This window comes from Trichomonas vaginalis, chromosome V (assembly GCF_026262505.1).
Source record: "Trichomonas vaginalis G3 chromosome V, whole genome shotgun sequence".
NCBI lineage: Eukaryota > Parabasalia > Trichomonadida > Trichomonadidae > Trichomonas > Trichomonas vaginalis.
In genome coordinates this window covers 20,753,327-20,773,000 of record NC_067207.1, presented here as the reverse complement: position 1 = coordinate 20,773,000, position 19,674 = coordinate 20,753,327, and the positions used below count along the sequence as shown (strand labels likewise).

At 29.6% G+C, this 19,674-nt stretch overlaps 8 protein-coding genes across 8 annotated transcripts, besides 1 other annotated feature; 4 read left to right on the top strand and 4 right to left on the bottom strand.

The window, feature by feature from the left end:
- Positions 1-512: 512 nt before the first annotated feature.
- On the top strand, positions 513-1,924 carry TVAGG3_0373840 (protein serine/threonine kinase protein; the record flags this gene model as incomplete). The annotated part of the gene is made up of 1 exon (XM_001314271.2): positions 611-1,792. The coding sequence occupies one exon, from the start codon at positions 611-613 to the stop codon at positions 1,790-1,792; it is 1,182 nt and encodes a 393-aa protein (XP_001314289.1).
- Positions 1,925-1,983: 59 nt separating this feature from the next.
- TVAGG3_0373830 (uncharacterized protein) lies at positions 1,984-2,752 on the bottom strand (the record flags this gene model as incomplete). The annotated part of the gene is made up of 1 exon (XM_001314270.1): positions 2,187-2,747. The coding sequence occupies one exon, from the start codon at positions 2,745-2,747 to the stop codon at positions 2,187-2,189; it is 561 nt and encodes a 186-aa protein (XP_001314288.1).
- A 63-nt stretch (positions 2,753-2,815) lies between these two features.
- Positions 2,816-3,918, top strand: TVAGG3_0373820 (isochorismatase family; the record flags this gene model as incomplete). The annotated part of the gene is made up of 1 exon (XM_001314269.1): positions 2,899-3,918. One exon carries the CDS (start codon positions 2,899-2,901, stop codon positions 3,916-3,918), a length of 1,020 nt encoding a protein of 339 aa, XP_001314287.1.
- Positions 3,919-4,071: 153 nt separating this feature from the next.
- Positions 4,072-4,718, bottom strand: TVAGG3_0373810 (Ankyrin repeat family; the record flags this gene model as incomplete). Its single annotated transcript, XM_001314268.1, has 1 exon — positions 4,542-4,718. One exon carries the CDS (start codon positions 4,716-4,718, stop codon positions 4,542-4,544), a length of 177 nt encoding a protein of 58 aa, XP_001314286.1.
- A 175-nt stretch (positions 4,719-4,893) lies between these two features.
- On the top strand, positions 4,894-5,729 carry TVAGG3_0373800 (RNA-binding domain, RBD family-containing protein; the record flags this gene model as incomplete). The annotated part of the gene is made up of 1 exon (XM_001314267.2): positions 4,922-5,641. The coding sequence occupies one exon, from the start codon at positions 4,922-4,924 to the stop codon at positions 5,639-5,641; it is 720 nt and encodes a 239-aa protein (XP_001314285.1).
- Positions 5,730-13,003: 7,274 nt separating this feature from the next.
- On the bottom strand, positions 13,004-13,781 carry TVAGG3_0373790 (uncharacterized protein; the record flags this gene model as incomplete). Its single annotated transcript, XM_001314266.1, has 1 exon — positions 13,380-13,772. The coding sequence occupies one exon, from the start codon at positions 13,770-13,772 to the stop codon at positions 13,380-13,382; it is 393 nt and encodes a 130-aa protein (XP_001314284.1).
- Positions 13,782-13,961: 180 nt separating this feature from the next.
- Positions 13,962-14,672, top strand: TVAGG3_0373780 (uncharacterized protein; the record flags this gene model as incomplete). Its single annotated transcript, XM_001314265.1, has 1 exon — positions 13,971-14,303. One exon carries the CDS (start codon positions 13,971-13,973, stop codon positions 14,301-14,303), a length of 333 nt encoding a protein of 110 aa, XP_001314283.1.
- A 193-nt stretch (positions 14,673-14,865) lies between these two features.
- Positions 14,866-16,338, bottom strand: TVAGG3_0373770 (nuclear import signal receptor protein; the record flags this gene model as incomplete). Its single annotated transcript, XM_001314264.1, has 1 exon — positions 14,866-16,338. The coding sequence occupies one exon, from the start codon at positions 16,336-16,338 to the stop codon at positions 14,866-14,868; it is 1,473 nt and encodes a 490-aa protein (XP_001314282.1).
- A 2,203-nt stretch (positions 16,339-18,541) lies between these two features.
- Positions 18,542-18,589: a mobile genetic element.
- The last annotated feature ends 1,085 nt before the right edge of the window (positions 18,590-19,674 follow it).

Below are 19,674 nucleotides of genomic sequence, written 5' to 3'. Positions count from 1 at the left end.
TATGGAATCTTGTTTGAAAAAGTACTGATTTGCACTCAAATCAAAAGCATTAACATTCAAAAAATCAAAAACAATAATAATTTGAAAGCGAAATCAATGCATAGAAACAATTCTTTGTCAAAATATTTTTGTCTTTTAGTTTTACGGCGTGAAATTGAAAACCTTATCTTAAACTCAATAGAAAACTGAAATGACTCAATTAACGTGGAATAAAACTAAGCGAGTTTCCATTTTTCCTGATGATAATATAATTTTATCCCCTAATTTAGCAAAAACTCTTGCGCCCAAAGATCAGCGCCTTATCCCTCAAAATTATCCCATGGTCAGTAATTGGTTACATTTGATTTTGTGCATAATCGTTTAATACTCTACTCATGGATTCATTATGAAAAGTAATCCTTTTTTGAGTTTTGAATTTGTTATTTTTTGTAAACTTGAAATCATTATTTTGTAAATTTCCTTTCATTGAATAGGATTTGGCGGTTTTCGCAGAAAAGAACTTCATAGGAAAAGAAAATTTATATCTCAGTATATGCATTAAATAATACAAGAATTCTTACGAAGAAAAAACGAGTTTGTAAATTTGTTAAAAAGGCAGTTTGAGGTCGAGATGGGTGAGTCTCAGCAAATCGTTACACCTCAAACGCTTGGCAATTATATATTTAAAGGATCGGTTGGAGAAGGTGCATTTTCAATTGTAAAACTCGTTTTGAATCAAAAAACAAAACAATATTACGCATGTAAGGTTGTACCAAGAGATAGACTTCTAGCTTCGAGTTTAGAAGAACGCTTTGAAGTAGAAATAAGAATCGATCAACAATTACATCATCCAGGCATTGTTCAAATTGTCGATTTATTAAAAGATAAAAATAATTACTACGTTGTAATGGAATTCTGCCCCAACGGAGACCTATTTCAATTTATAGTTGATAATGGGCGTCTTACAGAAGATGTTGGCGCTTTTTATATGCAACAAATACTCGAAGCACTGAAATACGTTCATTCGCTCGGAATAGCGCATCGCGATCTCAAGCCAGAAAACCTGTTGCTAGACGCCAACAACAATCTTAAAATTAGCGATTTTGGCCTTTCAAGATACGTCGATACAAATGGACTTGTAAATACTCCATGTGGCAGCCCGTGCTATGCATCTCCCGAATGCTTATCGGGATCTGCTTATGAGGGCTGTTCCAGCGATGTCTGGAGCTGCGGAGTTATTCTTTATGCAGCATTGACAGGACAACTACCATGGACAAAAAGAAACCAGCAACAATTATTCGAACAGATAAAGAGAGGCGAATATACTATACCGAATATGTTATCAGACGAATGCAGAGATTTTATTAGCAGATTAATGACAGTATCTACAAGCAAGAGAATGACAATAGACGAAGCATTGAAGCATCCATGGATGGTGAAGAACGCACATGGTGCGGTTCGAGTAGATTTAGGAGAGCAACCGAAATTAGTTTCAATCAAAAAAGTTGATAAATTTTTCGGAGTTGATAATGATGAAGATGACGATGATATTACTACAGCTAACGATATATCCCCAAGAACGGCACGCCAGTATTCTTTCCAAGAAGCATCGCGAGTTCTCTCACTTCCTGAAGGTAAAGCTCAGGCAGTGCTCAAGATGAAACAGAGAGCTTCTGGAATGCCAGTTAAGCCTAAGATTGCTAAGCCAAAACCGTTGGCTTCAAGCTCAAATATTGCGGGTTTAATAGGTTCGAAGATGAGTCGACGACCTGAGGTGAAATCGAAAAAATATAATGTTGTAAATAAAATGTAGATGTTCTTTTTTATCGTGTAATGAAATAATCAAATAATCGTATTTTATTTTTCAAAATCGAACAAAAATTCTGTTAAATATCTCCTGAAAATCACTTTTGCACTTTGGTTTTCGTTGTCTTTGGTTTCGATTATAACAAAATTTGACCAATTTGCAAATCTCCATTTATTATTAAAAAGAAATGATTTTTAACTTTAAAAATGTAAGGTAAGAGTGTCAATGAAAAGAAGGCATTCAGAACTTTGAATATTTTTAATTTTCACATCAACTTATGCTGAAAGGATAGAATTGGAAAGAATATATATTATATTTCAAATGCATAGGGGAAAATCATTCAAACACATAGATTTATTAAAACAATAATAAAATAATGGCGACAAATGCATATATTGACTCAGAAGTTCAAAACTATTTCTAGTTCTGATGTGTCTTGATGGACAATAAAGTCTATACGAACATCTTCAAAAGCATTTTGAATGGTTTCCATCTCAACTCCCTCTTTTAGAAGAGATCTTACTAGTTCGGCTATAATTCTTTCTTGATCTGCAAATGGTTTGCCCTCGTCACGCTTTAAATCTTCAATAAATTTTTCGCGGAAAGAAGTTATTTGCTTCTTTGGAGATCCTAAGCGTTTGGTACTCATGTATTTACTCTTTTTGCGAGTTTCGCTGTTTGTAACACGGGAACTAAGTAATGTTGTAGACATTGTACCAGTCATTGGGTCGATTGTCTTATATTTCCTTGTACGAATTTCTGGGGGTGGTGCTGGATAGTTTAAATCGTGAAATTTAAGATTTAATCGAAAAAGATCGTCATAATGTTTTGTGAAATCATTTCTATAAGAAGGATGATGTAAATTTCTAGCCATTTTGTCATATGTTGCTACTCTCTCAGTAGTAATCATATGATCACCTCTTTCAAGGCGATGTGGCTTACGTGGAGGGATATCTTCCATTATAAATCTCTGCAAAAAAATTTTAACGTATTTCCTCAAATCAAGGAACATCAAATGTTAATATGATAAATAGATTGTATATATGCATATTCTATAGAAATGTTTCAGCCAATTGTTTTATTTTTAGCGATTGAGCTAATCCTCAAATATGATGCTTTTTCTTTTGTCATTAATTTGCTTCTCCTTCAAAGATTTCAAATCAAAAGTCACAAATATCTTTTCTGGTTCAGGAAAAAAGGATCAAATCCAAATAAGTTATGATATAAAAAGCGAAATCTTACGAATTCCAGTTCAAAAAAGAAATGAATCAGGAACCTTTACATTTTACAAGAATATCAATATATCTAATACAGTAGCATACGTAGATATGTGGAGATCACATTGGTGCACATATTATAATGACAGAGAATTCTTTTTCACTCCTAGAATTAATGAAATGTTACAAAGACTAAGAAATATAGGCATTACAGTTGTTACAATTTCATCTTTTGCAGATAGATTATATGGAGGGTCTCGACAAAGAAAAAGAGGCTTTCAGGCAGTGCGTAATGGTATGATTACTGAGATCGCTGATTATGAAGCTGATCAATACCGATTTCATCACGTATATATTCCTGGATTTAAAGATATCTGTGTTTATAAAGATTTACAACGGTTCGGTGAAACTAGAGATAACAGATATACATATAAAATTGCACTTGCACGCGACGATTATTTTGTTCAGAATTTCGAAGAAGCAGCAGAGTCATTTGTTGGGCTTAATAAGAAGACAGTCATCTTTCTTGGCCAACATACGAATATGTGCTTAATGGCTGTTATGTTGTACTGCCAACAAGCAAATTTAGATTTGATTATTGTTGGAGATCTTGTTGATTCGTGTTGGGTATTTGAAAAGCAAAAGGATCATTGTCCTACTCATACTACTGGAAATAGAGCTACTAATAATTATTTCGAAACTAAATTTGGAGTTTCTGTGAAATCATATGACCTGATCAGAGCTATCCAGCAATCAAATCTTCCACGTATACAACCTAAATATCAATATTTTACGAAAACAGCTTGGATGTTTGATCATTTAGACTCACCCCAACAATTTGTTAATACGACTGATACGAATACTACTCAAGATGATAATTTGACGCAAGATACCCGATTAGAACACCTGTATTAAATTTTGTTTGTTTACTTTATGTTGATATTTTACTATGTACTGAGATATCATCTTTCTCTATCTTTTGAGGAATAGATTTTTGTTTAGAAGTCTTCTTTGATATTTTACCATCGCGAATATATCTCATGTTTAATACATCATGAAGAGAGGTTATTTCATTTATATATTTTTCGAAATATCATAAAAGAAAGAGAAGCATCTGATACAGGAACATTAAATTATGCGTATTGTGAAATAAGAAGTTCAGGTGTTACTCTATTATTATTATCAGCTGCCATATCAAGAGCAATTGTTGCATTTTTATCTTTTTAGTTGATGTTTGCACCATAAGGAATAAGGAGCTCAACTATTTCTTTTCTATTTTTGCAATGCTACATAATGAAGAACTGCTTTTCATATATATCTTTTTCGTTGATTTTTGCAGCTTGCGTAATAAGAAGTTCAACTGTTTATTTACTTTTATTACTTGTTGCATAATGAAGTGCGGTCTTTCCATATTTATATATTTCGTTGACATTTGGGCCATGGAAAATAAGAAGTTTAGCTATTTCTTTTCTATTATTCAATGCTGCGAGATGAAGAACTGTTTTTTCATGTATATCTTTTTCATTGATATTTGAGCCTTACGAAGTAAGAAGTTCATCCCTTTCTTTACTATTACAAACCGATGCATAATGAAGAGCAATATTTCCAATTTTATCTTTTCCGTTGATATCTACTCCACGTGAAATTAGAACTATTGTTATTTCTTTATTAAGTTTAAAATGTATATGTATGATTTTCTTGATTTCCTTTATCATCTCAATTTTTTCCCTCCAAATCATCAATTTTTGACATCTTCAAATTTTTCTCAAATTATAAATAATTTTAAGTGTAGAATTCTATCTTCAATATAAAAATTTCATATAATTTTTTTGACTAGGATTGATTCTAAATTTTCCAAAAAAAATTTAGTTTCCAAAAATTTTACACGATTTTTGACATAAAAAATCATTTTTATATAATGCAACAAGAAGTAGTTGTATATATTACAGGAATCCATCCTACTGCAACAAGAGAATCTGTTCACATGTATTGCAAGAAATTTACAGGAGAAATATCAAAAGTTGAAGTTTTCGCATCATCAGACGGAAGAAGGAAATGTGCAAATGTATCAGTTTTATCATATATTGGTGCATTTAACTTAATATACGGTATCAATTACACGAAAGTTGATGGTCAAGTTCTTTATGCAAACATTTGCGGTTATGATGTTATCAACATCCAAAATGAAGAATTGTTTTCTATTTTCATCTCAGGTGGTAATTTTACATCAGAAAGAGATTTATACGAGGAATTAGCATTATTCGGTCAAGTTTTCAGAGTCAAACTCTTGAGAGGATGTGCAGTCGCTCAATTCTATAACGAAGAATCAATGAACAGAGCATTAAACGTGAGATATATTCGCGATGGTAAAATATCAAAGAAGACTTCTAAACAAAAATCTACTGCCCTAAAGATAGAGAAAGATGATACATCAGTACATAGTAAAATATCAGTACATAGTAAAATATCAGTACATAGTAAAATATCAGTACATAGTAAAATATCAACACAAAGTAAAGTCTCATCAAAGTCAAGAACTTCTAAAATCTCAAATTCTAACGTTTCTTACATTTCAAGAGACAAAGTTGGAGTGTTCAATTTCGAAATTACACGCCAAAGCTCTACATCTGCTATGTAAACCTTGTTTAAATAAATATGTATATATATATACCCTATAATTTTATGAATATGGCACTTTTCGTCGATTTTCAACGAATTAAATCGCTTCTATCTCAATAACTAATAAACATATAAGAGTTTTGAAAGTATATATATAGTGTACTACATCTCAAGATATTATTAATATGTATTAGAAAGAATAATATATTGGATTTTGATATCACAAAATGACTTTTCAATTTATTGTAGTTCCTCACAGAGTTGAGATTCTACAAAATTCTTTGCAGATAATTTATGAAGGGATGATAGACTAACGAACTATAGATACATGAATTGAAAATAAAAAAATCGATTAAATATGAACCTTCATAAACCGTTTAAGAAACTTAAAAACTATTCTTTATTGTTTATTTTGGACGAAGTTTAATATGATTGTGGTTTTATTGGACAATAATCGAGTAACGGAAAAATATAACATTTATCTATAAAGTGAAAATTTAGAGGTATATTTCGTAAGATATTTCCTCTCTGATTACAAGAACTATTGTGAGCTATCAATCTAATGAAAGAGAGCAGATTTGGCCGTAATGAAAATGCAATACTTCGAAAATCAATGCAAAAAAGATTAATTTGTTAGAAACAATCGACTATGACACTGAATTATAAGAGCAAACGTTTACATTAGGATATTTTGATCATTTCCAAATATTGCAAAATTGCATTTAAACAAGTTAAGGAGAATACTATATTAACCGTGTTGTAAGGAAATATAACAATTTTAAAGATTTTGCGACAGAATTTGAAAAAATATGAAAATCAGATATATAAAAATTGAATAAAATAACATTATGATGGAATATAAGTAGATGAGCTATTAATGCTGCTATGATTTAAAATTGAGTAGTAATGAAATAGAATTTTGATTAAAAAAATTAATGTAATCGTATGAAAGCTTTGATCCAAATAATTAATATTCGCAAATATTTTAACCTACTAATAAAATTCTGATTATATTAAGATATTTTAAAAATGAGATTCCAAATTGAATGGTGATGGAGATGAAAATTTTTAAAAATATAAATAAGAGGATAAATTGATTGAGATATTAACTAGTAAATATTTGAAAAAGTAAATTATTTGAAATCCTTTAAAAATGTTATGGATAAAAGCTATATAAATAAAATGACTGGTGTGGTTGGTTAGCATAATGTGTAATATCAAAAAGAATTAATGGGTGTTGTTCACTGAGCAACTTTGATAAGAATCATTTGTGATTCTTGTCAAAGTTGAATCAAAGACAACAATTGATAGACAATTGTTGTCTTTGTGTACAACATTCACTTGAATTATAAACAATAACAGGTGTTTGTTGTTCACTGAGCAACTTTGATAAGAATCATTTGTGATTCTTGTCAAAGTTGAATCAAAGACAACAATTGATAGACAATTGTTGTCTTTGTGTACAACATTCACTTGAATTATAAACAATAACAAGTGTTTGTTGTTCACTGAGCAACTTTGATAAGAATCATTTGTGATTCTTGTCAAAGTTGAATCAAAGACAACAATTGATAGACAATGGTTGTCTATATGTTCGATAAACACGTGTTATTTATGAATATACACGTGTTTGTTGTTCACTGAGCAACTTTTAGAAGAATCATTTTGTAATACTTTGAAACACAAAATAGCATATTACGCTTTTATTTATCTATATGTGTCATTTTGGGAGACATTGTCTATGCAAGTCTCCCAGAATGACACATTCATACACAATCTTCTTCTGATTGTGTATCTTTTGTCAACAAAGTGCAACAGTGCACTGTTATTGTGTGCTATGTGTCATTTTGGGAGACATTGTCTATGCAAGTCTCCCAGAATGACACATTCATACACAATCTTCTTCTGATTGTGTATCTTTTGTCAACAAAGTGCAACAGTGCACTGTTATTGTGTGCTATGTGTCATTGTGGGAGACATTGTCTATGCAAGTCTCCCAGAATGACACATTCATACACAATCTTCTTCTGATTGTGTATCTTTTGTCAACAAAGTGCAACAGTGCACTGTTATTGTGTGCTATGTGTCATTGTGGGAGACATTGTCTATGCAAGTCTCCCAGAATGACACATTCATACACAATCTTCTTCTGATTGTGTATCTTTTGTCAACAAAGTGCAACAGTGCACTGTTATTGTGTGCTATGTGTCATTGTGGGAGACATTGTCTATGCAAGTCTCCCAGAATGACACATTCATACACAATCTTCAATTCTTGTTTTAATTTTGTCTCATATTAACGGAATATCTCTCTTCAACATATTTACTTCTAATACCCGACAATACCTTATCATAAAACCCCTAAAGCCACTTTTTCTTCTCTATTTACTTTTAAATTCTGAGATTCAAATTTTTTTCTATTTCATTCAGTTTTCTTTTATCAAAAGCATATAACCATTCATACTGATTCTTAATTTACTATATTACATTGAGATTTCATCTTTTTTCATATTTCGAATTAAATCAGCTATTTAAACCTAATATCCGGACCTGTCAGTATTCAAATATTATTGGCCACATGTATCTGAGCATTTACACGGATTTTACCAAATTTTGCAAAAAATGTGTTATGAGATGGGCGTTTACCCACGTTTTGCAAAAAAAAACCAAAATGATAGAGTGGGTCATAAGGATCAGTTTTGCTATAGCTTGTCCGGCTTGAAACTCAATATTCATTCGGGAAAAGACGTTTCAAAATTTTGTAAAGTATTCAAATTTGCAGCTTTGTTCGATTTGAAAATTGAAATTTGAAACGAAATGACTGTATGAATATGTTCTTCATATTGAATCTAAGCATTTCTTGGAATTTGGAGTTTTTCTAAAAAGTTTTATCGGTTGAAAAATTAAAAATAAAACAAAAGAATTTTTTTTCCGATTTTTTAAACGCATCTTAATTTTTAACGGACGAAGGAGTATTTGATCAAAGTTCAATAAGGCTATCACACTATATTATAGTTAGCTTGCAAAGTAAGCAATATAATCTGGAATTTAATAACTTCATAAAGATTTGATAAAACCATTTTTGTGTAAATTAGTATTTAATAGGAAAATATGAAATTAGATTAGTCAAATATAAAATTGTTATTATATGAAATGATAACAATTGATAAAACATACAGATTGGAAGATTAGGTGAATTTTGTGATGAATATGGTGTGTTTGTATGTAATGCCTCTATAGTATATTCATAATAAAAATTAGTATACTATAAAAACTTGATTTGAGAAGAAAATTAATGTGGAATAAGAAGATTGTAGAGAAACGTCTCATTCTGTGAGACAGTCACAAATAATATCTCCTTACCATATCAAATCCTTAAATTTTATATATGCTATTTTTTAATCTTTTAAAAATTTCTCTTAACTCTCTTCAAAGACTTTCTTTTATGTCAAAAATTTGGTTCACTTTGCCCCAACTCATATACTCTAAAAATAATAACAATAGCCAAATATATAAAATTAATTTTTAATTCATTAAAATTATATTTATTCAAAGTAAATCCTCATATAAACTTCTATGAACCATCCTCATCTGTTAATTCAATCAAGTATTCTAAGAAATTTGGGCAATTTTCTTCGAATAATTGGCTCTCATATGATAAATCTATTAATTCAATTTTGTCATGCATAAAATCATACTTTCCGAATATGCAATAGCATTTTTCAAGAGCCAACAATAAATCAATTTTAAATCTTAGACTGTTATTATTAAATGATTCAAGTAGTCCTTCCTCCAATAAAAAGTGGTACATTATTTGTTGATCGTTCTGTGAAAATTCGAAATTTAAGATACAATAGCAAATTATCTGAACGAAAAAATTTTTCTTGCTAGAATTGTAATCATTATAATTATCAATAATATTTGAAAAAAGACCGCTATAAAAGATAAAATCTTGATCGAAATGCGTAAAAACAATGAAAAGTATCTGATTGAAGAATTCTGGAACGCTTTGGTCTAGACACCACCATATGTAACGGTTAAGAGAGAACTGTTGATCTTGCATTATAAAGTCTACTAGTGAAATTTCGTTATTCATTAAAGAATACAATAATGTACCTATTTTCTTTTGTTTATTATGTGTTGATTTGTTTTGCCATTGAAAATAACATAGATATGTATCATCGGATTCTAATGCTAAAATTTTAAAGTCGTAATAAATAACAATCCGGGTAAAAACAAGGATATTTTCGTCAAATGCATCTATTTTGTCAACAGGAAATGGTATCTTGGAGACACAATCACCAATATCAATATTTTCAACATCTTGTTTATAAGATTTGATATTCATTAAAATTTGATATAAAAAAGTAAATTCATTGCTCAGAAAATTGAGAAAATTGAGAGTAACCGCCAAATAAGATTTTTAAAAATAAAGAACTAAGGATACAGTATATGAGAAGGAAGAATCCAAAATTTTATTTTTAAGGTTTTGCAAGAAATATTTTTATTAATAAACGGTAGAATAATAATAGGAATATCGATATTAAAAGAGAAATACATGAAATAAATAAAAATTTGATTCAACTTTGAGAAGAATCACAAATGATTCTTATCAAAGTTGCTCAGTGAACAACAAACACCTGTTATTGTTTATAATTCAAGTGAATGTTGTACACAAAGACAACAATTGTCTATCAATTGTTGTCTTTGATTCAACTTTGACAAGAATCACAAATGATTCTTATCAAAGTTGCTCAGTGAACAACAAACACTTGTTATTGTTTATAATTCAAGTGAATGTTGTACACAAAGACAACAATTGTCTATCAATTGTTGTCTTTGATTCAACTTTGACAAGAATCACAAATGATTCTTATCAAAGTTGCTCAGTGAACAACAAACACGTGTATATTCATAAATAACACGTGTTTATCGAACATATAGACAACCATTGTCTATCAATTGTTGTCTTTGATTCAACTTTGACAAGAATCACAAATGATTCTTATCAAAGTTGCTCAGTGAACAACAAACACCTGTTATTGTTTATAATTCAAGTGAATGTTGTACACAAAGACAACAATTGTCTATCAATTGTTGTCTTTGATTCAACTTTATTAAAAATTTTAATTATATCTTTTAATTTATATTTATTTACGTTCACATTTCTTTTATATCCTTTATATTAATATAAAATTTCGGTTGATCTTCACTCTTTTTCACATATTTTTTCAATAAGATACCCAATTTTTGTATTTATTCTGATTAATATTTTTCACTGTTAATTTTATTGATATCTCAAACTATTTCAACATTTAGTTTTTTAAAAACTCTATTTTTTGTTCTCTCTCTCAATTTTCAAAAGTCATTAATTTTGCATTACTTTATTTAAAATATAATTAACATTGGATAAAAACATTTATTATAATGCCATTTTGGATCAATCTTATGATATTTCAAATCTTTTAAAATACACTCATACATAACAAATAGTTGCCCTAGACATGTGCGTAACCTCTGTGTACGATATTCCAACACCTTACGACCTGTATGCAAGTTTTTAATTATTGAATAAAAAAACAACAACATACCGTACTTCGAGTATAAAACATGTATACCCTAATAAAAACAAAAATTAGGACATATTTGATTTATGATTTCTTTTCACAAATCGAAATTTTGATCTCTCAATTTTAAACATTTTTCAAAAAAAAACTTATAAATATATTTCTTATTGTATAATATTGAAAAATAAATCATCATGGATGAATATTACTAGTACTTCAGAATTATTTATTTTTTCGATCTAAATATAGAAATAATATCTACTCTATATAAAAATAACAATTATTTAATTTTATTGAAATTTTTATTACCCAGATTTTCCTTACTTTTCCCACTCCCCATGTAATTTCTGGGGAAAACGATAATTCATTTTTTTTATGGATGAATAGATCGTTTTCCTAGAAAGGACCTCATATCTCTGGCTAAAAAGAGTGTCAGATCCTAAATAGATTATTGATCTAGTGTACAAATCCAATAAAAAGCCTATTTTTTTGGCTTTTTTGGTGCTCATTTTTTCGAAGATCTACATGAATATGGGGAAACCATCGGATTTTTTTGGTTAACCCACATCTTCATGTAGTCTGGACTATCTTTCCTCGAAGGACCTCTTTACGGGTGTAAAAACTCATAAAGTTCTCAAAAGATTCATTCTCGATCTCCATGCTGAAAGAATTTACAATAAAAAAGAGATCTACGCATCAAACTACAGCCATAAATGAACTGAACCCTAAAGCTCAGCTCTTAGTTTATCAAAAACGTCGAAATCCTTCTCATTGCAATCAAATTTTTCTCAATAACTCATAAGAAAAATCGAATTTTGATTAAGCCGATGTTATAGGTATCACAAATACTACAAACTTGAGCAATATCGAAATTGCCAGCAAAAGTTTGAAATTGCATTGCTCATATTTGTTTTGTAAACTAAAAATCTGCTTATATTATTCATTAATTTTTTATATATTATTCATATACTTTAATAAAAACAATACTATTTCACCTTAAAAATGAATTTCATAAGTCAATATTATTTTTTTGAAAATGTATCAATTTTCGATTAAAACAACATGAGAATAAAATTTACGCAAAATTATTTTAAAAAATGGTTTTAAAAATTTACAATTGATGAAGACTAAGATTGCAAGAAGTTTTGAAGTTTAATTTTAAGAAAAAAAATTCGGATATTATTCATGGATCTAAGTAATCTGATATTTGAGTATCGACACTATGCATAAAACATATATTTATAGTTTTTTTGGATTTTTATGATTTTAAATATATTCAAATTTGGCAATCCAATAGATTTTTAAAAAATAGGTAAATAAAAATAGATTACATATGCAGCAGATTTAGAACATGAAACAAATCTTATAGTGACCCAAAAAAAATTCATGATCCAAAAAAGAAAAAAATTGGCTAAATGGGAATCAAACCTTGGCATAATGAATTATTATGTCGGATGTTTCCACTACACCGGCAGTTCGAAAAATACCCTTGGTGGTTCTATTTAATAGCTACTCCCAACGATAGGCCGTGTCCCCAGCTTTAGAGGGGTGGTAAAAGTAAGGAAAATCTGGGTATTTGATTAATATATTTTATGTGATATCTTAAATAGCAATAAAAACTACACCATGTAGTTATTCTAGGGTACCTTCATCTACTTCTAGAATTATAGGCTCTGGATTCGAATCTATGGTGCGCTATTGATAAAGTAAATTTCTCCATAGGCCCCAAAAAAATTGACAACCCAGGAATTATAGGGTAAATAATAATAAAATAAGTTTTATTATAGAAATTAAACCCATAAAACTGTTTATCAAGGCGAACGTAATTACTTGTGAAGTTGTGATCGTCGTCATAAAACTGTTAATACATCAATATCTAAGGGAAATTGTATGAAATTCATAGTGAAACTACTTTATTTTCTAAAGTATTGAACGTTGTCCTTCATTTTATGATGGAATTGACAATATATCATGCATATTAAATATTTCATTTTGAATGAATATAGCATGATCTAAAATAACATGTTCAAGTTTTGTAATAAGCTTGAAAAAAAGTATGTGTGATAATTAAAAAACTAAAAAAAACTTATGTTTTTTTATAAATTAGTTTTTTTAAGGCACTTTTAAAAAATGGGATTGCCAATGCCCAGTAAAAATGAAAAAGAAATAAAAGGAAAAGGATATGAAATCCTCAAATAACATCAAAAGTCTCAAAAAATAATTCTTCGTCATTAAGAGGATTCTCGAATGAATTATCGAGAATGAAGTCGTCTTTGTAAAGATCAACATCCGCAATTTCTCCAAATGATTGTAGTTCATATTGTTGTTCTACTTCTTGTTGCTTTTGTTCTTGGAGTATTAAAGGAACAGGGAAATCAATAGGATGCATAGGAATATTCATAGGAGTAAATGATTCCAATGAGGGGTTATAGAATTTAGCTAAATCTGATGACATCTGTTTCTGTGTGCGTGGGTTTTTCTTGCTTAGAATAAGTTTACCTTTACTATTGCATTCGTATATAGTTTCGTTAGAACCTTCAAAGTCCCATGTGATACTTTTCATAATGCGCTTAGCACTGCACATATGATGAAAAAATGATTTTATTTGACAAAACGATACTACAGAAATTTACCAAAACAGAAGCTTCAAATTCATTCAAAAGTTTTGACCGCTCATTGTTTTATTTTATTCATGATTCGATCTTGAGATAATGATTATAGCACTTTATCAAATTTTAAATTTTTTGAAAAAAAAATTCTTAGCGGCTGAAAATTATATTTGATGTCTGCAACTAGCGTTTGTGGAACCCACCATCAAATTGAGATGAGCATTTTCGAGTTCATCATCAAGTTCAAAGTTTCGGAGAGTAGTCTTAAACTTTGGCTTCGTTCACAGTTCAATGATCTTTTCGGAAGTCAAAACAAAGTTCCTAATTTAGACGAACATACAGCCCTTTATGTTATAGTCGAAGATGAATCATATGCATCTATTGACGTTACAAAATCTCAAATTTCCGAAGTTTGTGGATTTTGGGATTCAAATTTATACCCGAGAGTTGACGAATTTGCACACGACCTTATCGTTGACGCTCAATACTTATATAAAAGTTTATAAAAATCGATATCACGCACCTTGTGATATCAAAACAAGGCAACCATATATGAGTTCATTATTACCCTAACACTTGAACTCATTGCCTTTACAATTTATTGGATCTTGTGCTTCCATTTTGTTAAATGCACAAAAACAAAAAAAATTTATTATATTAAAAAAACTAAATGGGATAGTATATTATCCCAAATATTATTAGGCCCATATATATATCCAAAAGGCCAAGAAAACAAAATAATTATAAAAAACAAAAGAAGAAGAAATTAAAGAAGAAAAAGAAGAAGTAAAAGAGGAAAAAAATCTATTCTCGTTTTATAGTAAATATTTGATATTTGAACACATATTGAATTTTAAAGTCTTTTTACAATTCCCCATTACAATAAACATAAATACTTTCTATCTATTTGTAGATTCTCAAATTCTTTATACAGCTGCATTTTAAACTACTGCATCATGAAAAGAGGATATTTTATTGAATATCTATTTGAAATAAAGTTTTTTTGTTATATTATCTAAATAAAACAGTTTAAAATACATAAATAATATCAAAACATAATAAAAATAACTAATTTTCGACTCTTAAAATTTGGTTCATCAAATATTCAGAATGTTCCAGCAAAATTGCCGGTCCACTGAGTTCCTCTAATCTGTCTCGTATATCTGTTTCGCTCAGAGTGACCAAATACTCTGAGTATTCGTTATGTAAATTAATATATTGAATAAAACGTAAGAAAGTATCGATGCAACGAAGAGCAATTAATACAACGCCGCATCCGATCATTTCTACTAGTATATCTGTAATATCATCGTTCATAAACTTCGGCATGTCGTTTAAATCCGAAAACGTAATAAGCGTTGAAATCAAGTATGCTGCCTCTTTCTTTACTTCGTAGATTCCTGTTGGTATTGCTGTTATAACTTGAGAAATAAAATCTGATGGGATTGTAGGTAAAACTAAGCTTGGAGCTGACTCGAGCATATTGGAGAGTATCCAAAATACTTGCGTTGTGTACTGGGTATTGATGAATGACATCAGTTTATCGTAGATATTCAACTCAAGCATTGTTCGAATTTGCGGTGGATGAGCAACGCACATGTTACCTATCAAGGGGAGCGTTGATCCTGCAAGTTCTTCGTTGTCTAAAAAACTAACTATAAGAGGATAGAGCTGTAAATCGTATAATGTTGTAATAATTGAAGGTAATTTGTTAGTAATTTCAACGAATGTATCAATAATCGACTGAAGAGCTTGAGTAGATTCGATATTTAGCAATTCTGTTAAAGGACCAACCGTCTCAAGCAAAGTTGATCCTTCTATTGGATCTTGGTTCATAAATATCGTATTTAAAGCGTGGCAACATGATTCTATCATGGAATTATCTGTACTGTTCTTCGCATAATCCATAAGGATCGTGTGAATGCCGAAACTCAGCATTGCATCTCTACCATAACTAGAATTTTCTGAAATGGTTACGATGAGTTCAAACGAGGCGGATACAAGAGTTTGTGAATCGGAGGAAAGAAAATTAAGTAGTGGGACACAAAGATCACTATCGACCAATTCGTTGATTGTTGTTTTTGCGTTGATGAAAAGGAGTGAGATAAAACTGAAAAGGGATATTATTGTGTTTTCGTTGAGCCCGGCGTCTAAAGCTTCAACTAATGGCTCAAAAATTATACTGTTTCTAGTAACAATAAGAACAACACGTGGCTTCTCGCTAATTTCTGCATTAATTGAGTTAATAAGATTCTGAATTTCTGTATCATCGTGGCTTTCTAATACTTGTTGAATGTGTTCAGGTAAAAATTTTTCTTCCTGTTCTGCAGTTAAGAGGGAAGGAGGACCTAAAGATGGTGAAGAACATTTTCCAAGGCGTAATTTACCTATAGATGGATGTTTTGATGCACGCATCATTAAAGTTCTCGAATTTCTGTCTTTTTGGAGCTGATCGCGGTAGTTCCTCAAATCGGCACCACTCTCTTCAAGATATTGATTATCATTTAGAATCCCAAGATCCTGGCTGCCACTTCTATGCATTACTTTTTATTCAATCGCTTTTTGCAAAAAGTTCAAGAGTTTGCGGTTTGAATATAAAAAGCAAAAAAACATGGAGAAAATTTTGCATATTTTCCTTCTTTAATGTTCTGCAAACAACATATCTCTTTACTTCAGGATGGACACATAGAGGTAGGGCAACGATAGAAAATTTTTGGAAAAAAAGTTCGGAGATCTTAAACGTATCATATTCCCTGCATGGTTTGGTATCTTCCGCCATGCGTTGTGCCAAACATATTGACACTTTCCAATAATTAATTTATGGTATGAGTCACAGAGTTAGATTATAAAAAGAAAGTAAATAATTGCAATTAGAAATCATATATGTCGGAAATCAAATGTTGATGAGCAGAAACCTTTTACTCATCATAAAAGAGATAAATCACTAAAGATTTGTATACATTAAAATTTGATATTTGGTGCTCGAAAACTGTCTGATGGGACTCCTCCAAAATGAACCAATCTATCGCTGAGGACCAAATTAGATGATGTGGATGGTGTATTCTCTAATTCTAACTTAGGAAGAATGGGAACAAAACGAATGACGACAACAACATGTCAAACATAGATTAAATATCTATGAATCAATAAAGTATACGTGCATTGAAGGTGATAACGATCACTTGAGGCTTATAACTCTTTGACTAAATTATGCAATAATTAAATATAATCATTTTTATATTTTTATACTGATAGTAATTAATATACTATCCTGCTTAATAAATGGTATGATCAAATTTGTTTGAAAATTTAATTATGTATATGAAACTATGTCTTCTATATAAAAATCAAAATTTTCGGACGAACCTAGATTGAACCTTTATGAAAATCTATCATTTTTGTTAATTGAGTTAATATGAATCTTTTACATATGTATATATAGCATTGATAGCTTATATAATCATGGTTTATTCCATATTAACATATTTTTTCAGTTAAATTTGTTAATAATATCATGTAACAAATTAATTCAAGATTAGAATGTCTACAAAATGCTAACAAATAAGAACAAAATACGATTTCTCGACTTAAATTTTAATATGGAGTAGTTTTTCGTTTAAATCTAATTAAAAATGAATAAAAACTTATCTTGTACTATTTTCATTCAAAGATTTTAATAATGTAAATCATGCATTTTCATAATTCAGTACAGTTCTTTTTAGAATTAAAGTTGATGAGGATGATATTTGTGATTTAAAATAATTTGTTAATGTTCACCTTTTATTCATCACCTTGTGGTATGCCCTAAAGCAATAGCATTATCAATTCTGCTGAATTGATCAACTCAAAATTCCAAAAAAAATTCAAAATTTCAAAAATGAAATTAAACAATTTGAATTTTCACATGAAAAAATCAATTTCGAAAAAAATTTGGAAAATCAAAGTATTTGATAATTAGTCAAATAATCAATTTACATCGTTTTTACTCATAAAAAACAACTAATTTTTGATTTTGATATCATATTTGATAAATACTCATTCCAGAGTTGACGTAATGTATTAATTATTGTTAGAGATATTGCTTTCGCAGCAAAATTCTTATTTCATGAAAGAAAAAAAAAATGATTTTATTCCAACAAAAACAAGTAAACAGATGAATGGAAACGTACTATATTTTCATAAATGTAGTAATCAGCGTGTCAGCTTTTGTTTATCATGTTCGAGTCAAAATGTATTAACTTGTAATAAGAAATATTCGAAGATTATATGAAGTATTGAGCATTCTTTGTAGAAATATTTGTAATTCATTACTAACATATATAATAAAGTTGTTTTTTTTTCCTTATTGCAATAATTTTGTCTGATTTTAATAACTTTTCATGTATACGAGTTGTGTGAATATGCATCATAATATGCGTAAATATACTTATTTGCGACGAATAATGTGGTTGCATAATGGAGGTGCTAAATTTTGATTTTTAATATGGGGCTTTGGTATGTATAATCATGTTCTTATCTCAACGTAGGAGTATTGGTGCAATATGATTAAAATTTACGAGGTTGATCTTAAATTGAATAATTCTGGAGTATAAATCACAATGCAGCTAATTCTATGTTAAAGATAGATACAGATTGTAGTAATCAATTAGGGAGTACAAATTCATTCTTTCATTTCTGTCGTATTGAGCAGAAAGGAAGAGATCATAACCCTAGGAAAAAAAGCCCAAATTTGTCACTTTTCATAGTACGTTAAACTCAATTCGCTCGGCGAATGCCGAGCACACGTACTCATCATTCAACATAATATTCTCATTCTTTGGTTATTATAGTGCCAGACAACACAAGATTTCAAAGAATTACTTGAGTTTTCAATTAATCTTAATCCGATTTTAGATTTATCGAGAACTCCATCATCACAATCACATACTTCAGTGCGGTAACTACAATTATCCATATACAGAAGGAAGTTCTTTTCGAACAACTCATTTGGAGTCTGTTTTGGAAAGAACTTCTTTCTGTCCGACTTAATTTCATAGTTCCTGATCAACCAAAAGACAGAAACCACACACTATCTACTTAGGAAAGGAGTTCTTTCTAAATCTTCCTTAAATTGAGATTTTACGAGAGATAACCCTTCTATTGCACTTAAAAATGAACATTTTGATATCTTTAGTATCACACATGGTCATATATAGTATTTCATCTACATGAATACATTCATCTTTCGAAGTCTCTCATTAAATGGGAGGCTTCGAAAGATGAATCGTTTTATTCATACAACTTTAAATCTCGAACACATTTAGAGAGGGAGTATATCATTTTATTCTTGTTTTGAGTTTATTCTGATTCAAAATTGCAGTGAAAACAGAAGTTCACACATCATATCTGAATGTGAGCTCATCTATACTTATACGATCTCAATACCTCCACTCTAAGCATAAGAGGTGAAGTTATATAAAAATTATCAGATGCGTTGAAGTCTCAAAAGTATTGCCTGAATGCTTGTTTCATATTTGTCCAAGTAGTTTCAATGAATAAATGTATTGTTTTTTATAATTTCGATTTATTTTTAGAAAATATTCAATATAAACCTTTATTGTGTTATTTACATCTCATAAATTCTCTGTCTAAATCATATAAAAGCGCGTTTTACCCCTATGAATCAAAAATTCATTCAATATTCATGGTATATTTATTAAATTTATACGATTTACTAATAATCAATATTATATCCTCATAAATAGCAATATATTTTGGTAATCTATGATAATCATATACAATATTTGAAATCAAATTTTCATTAGTTTAGGTTCCTTGTTAATAGTAAACCATTATATTTATTACTAATAATAAAATCTATGTGTCGTATTGAAATTC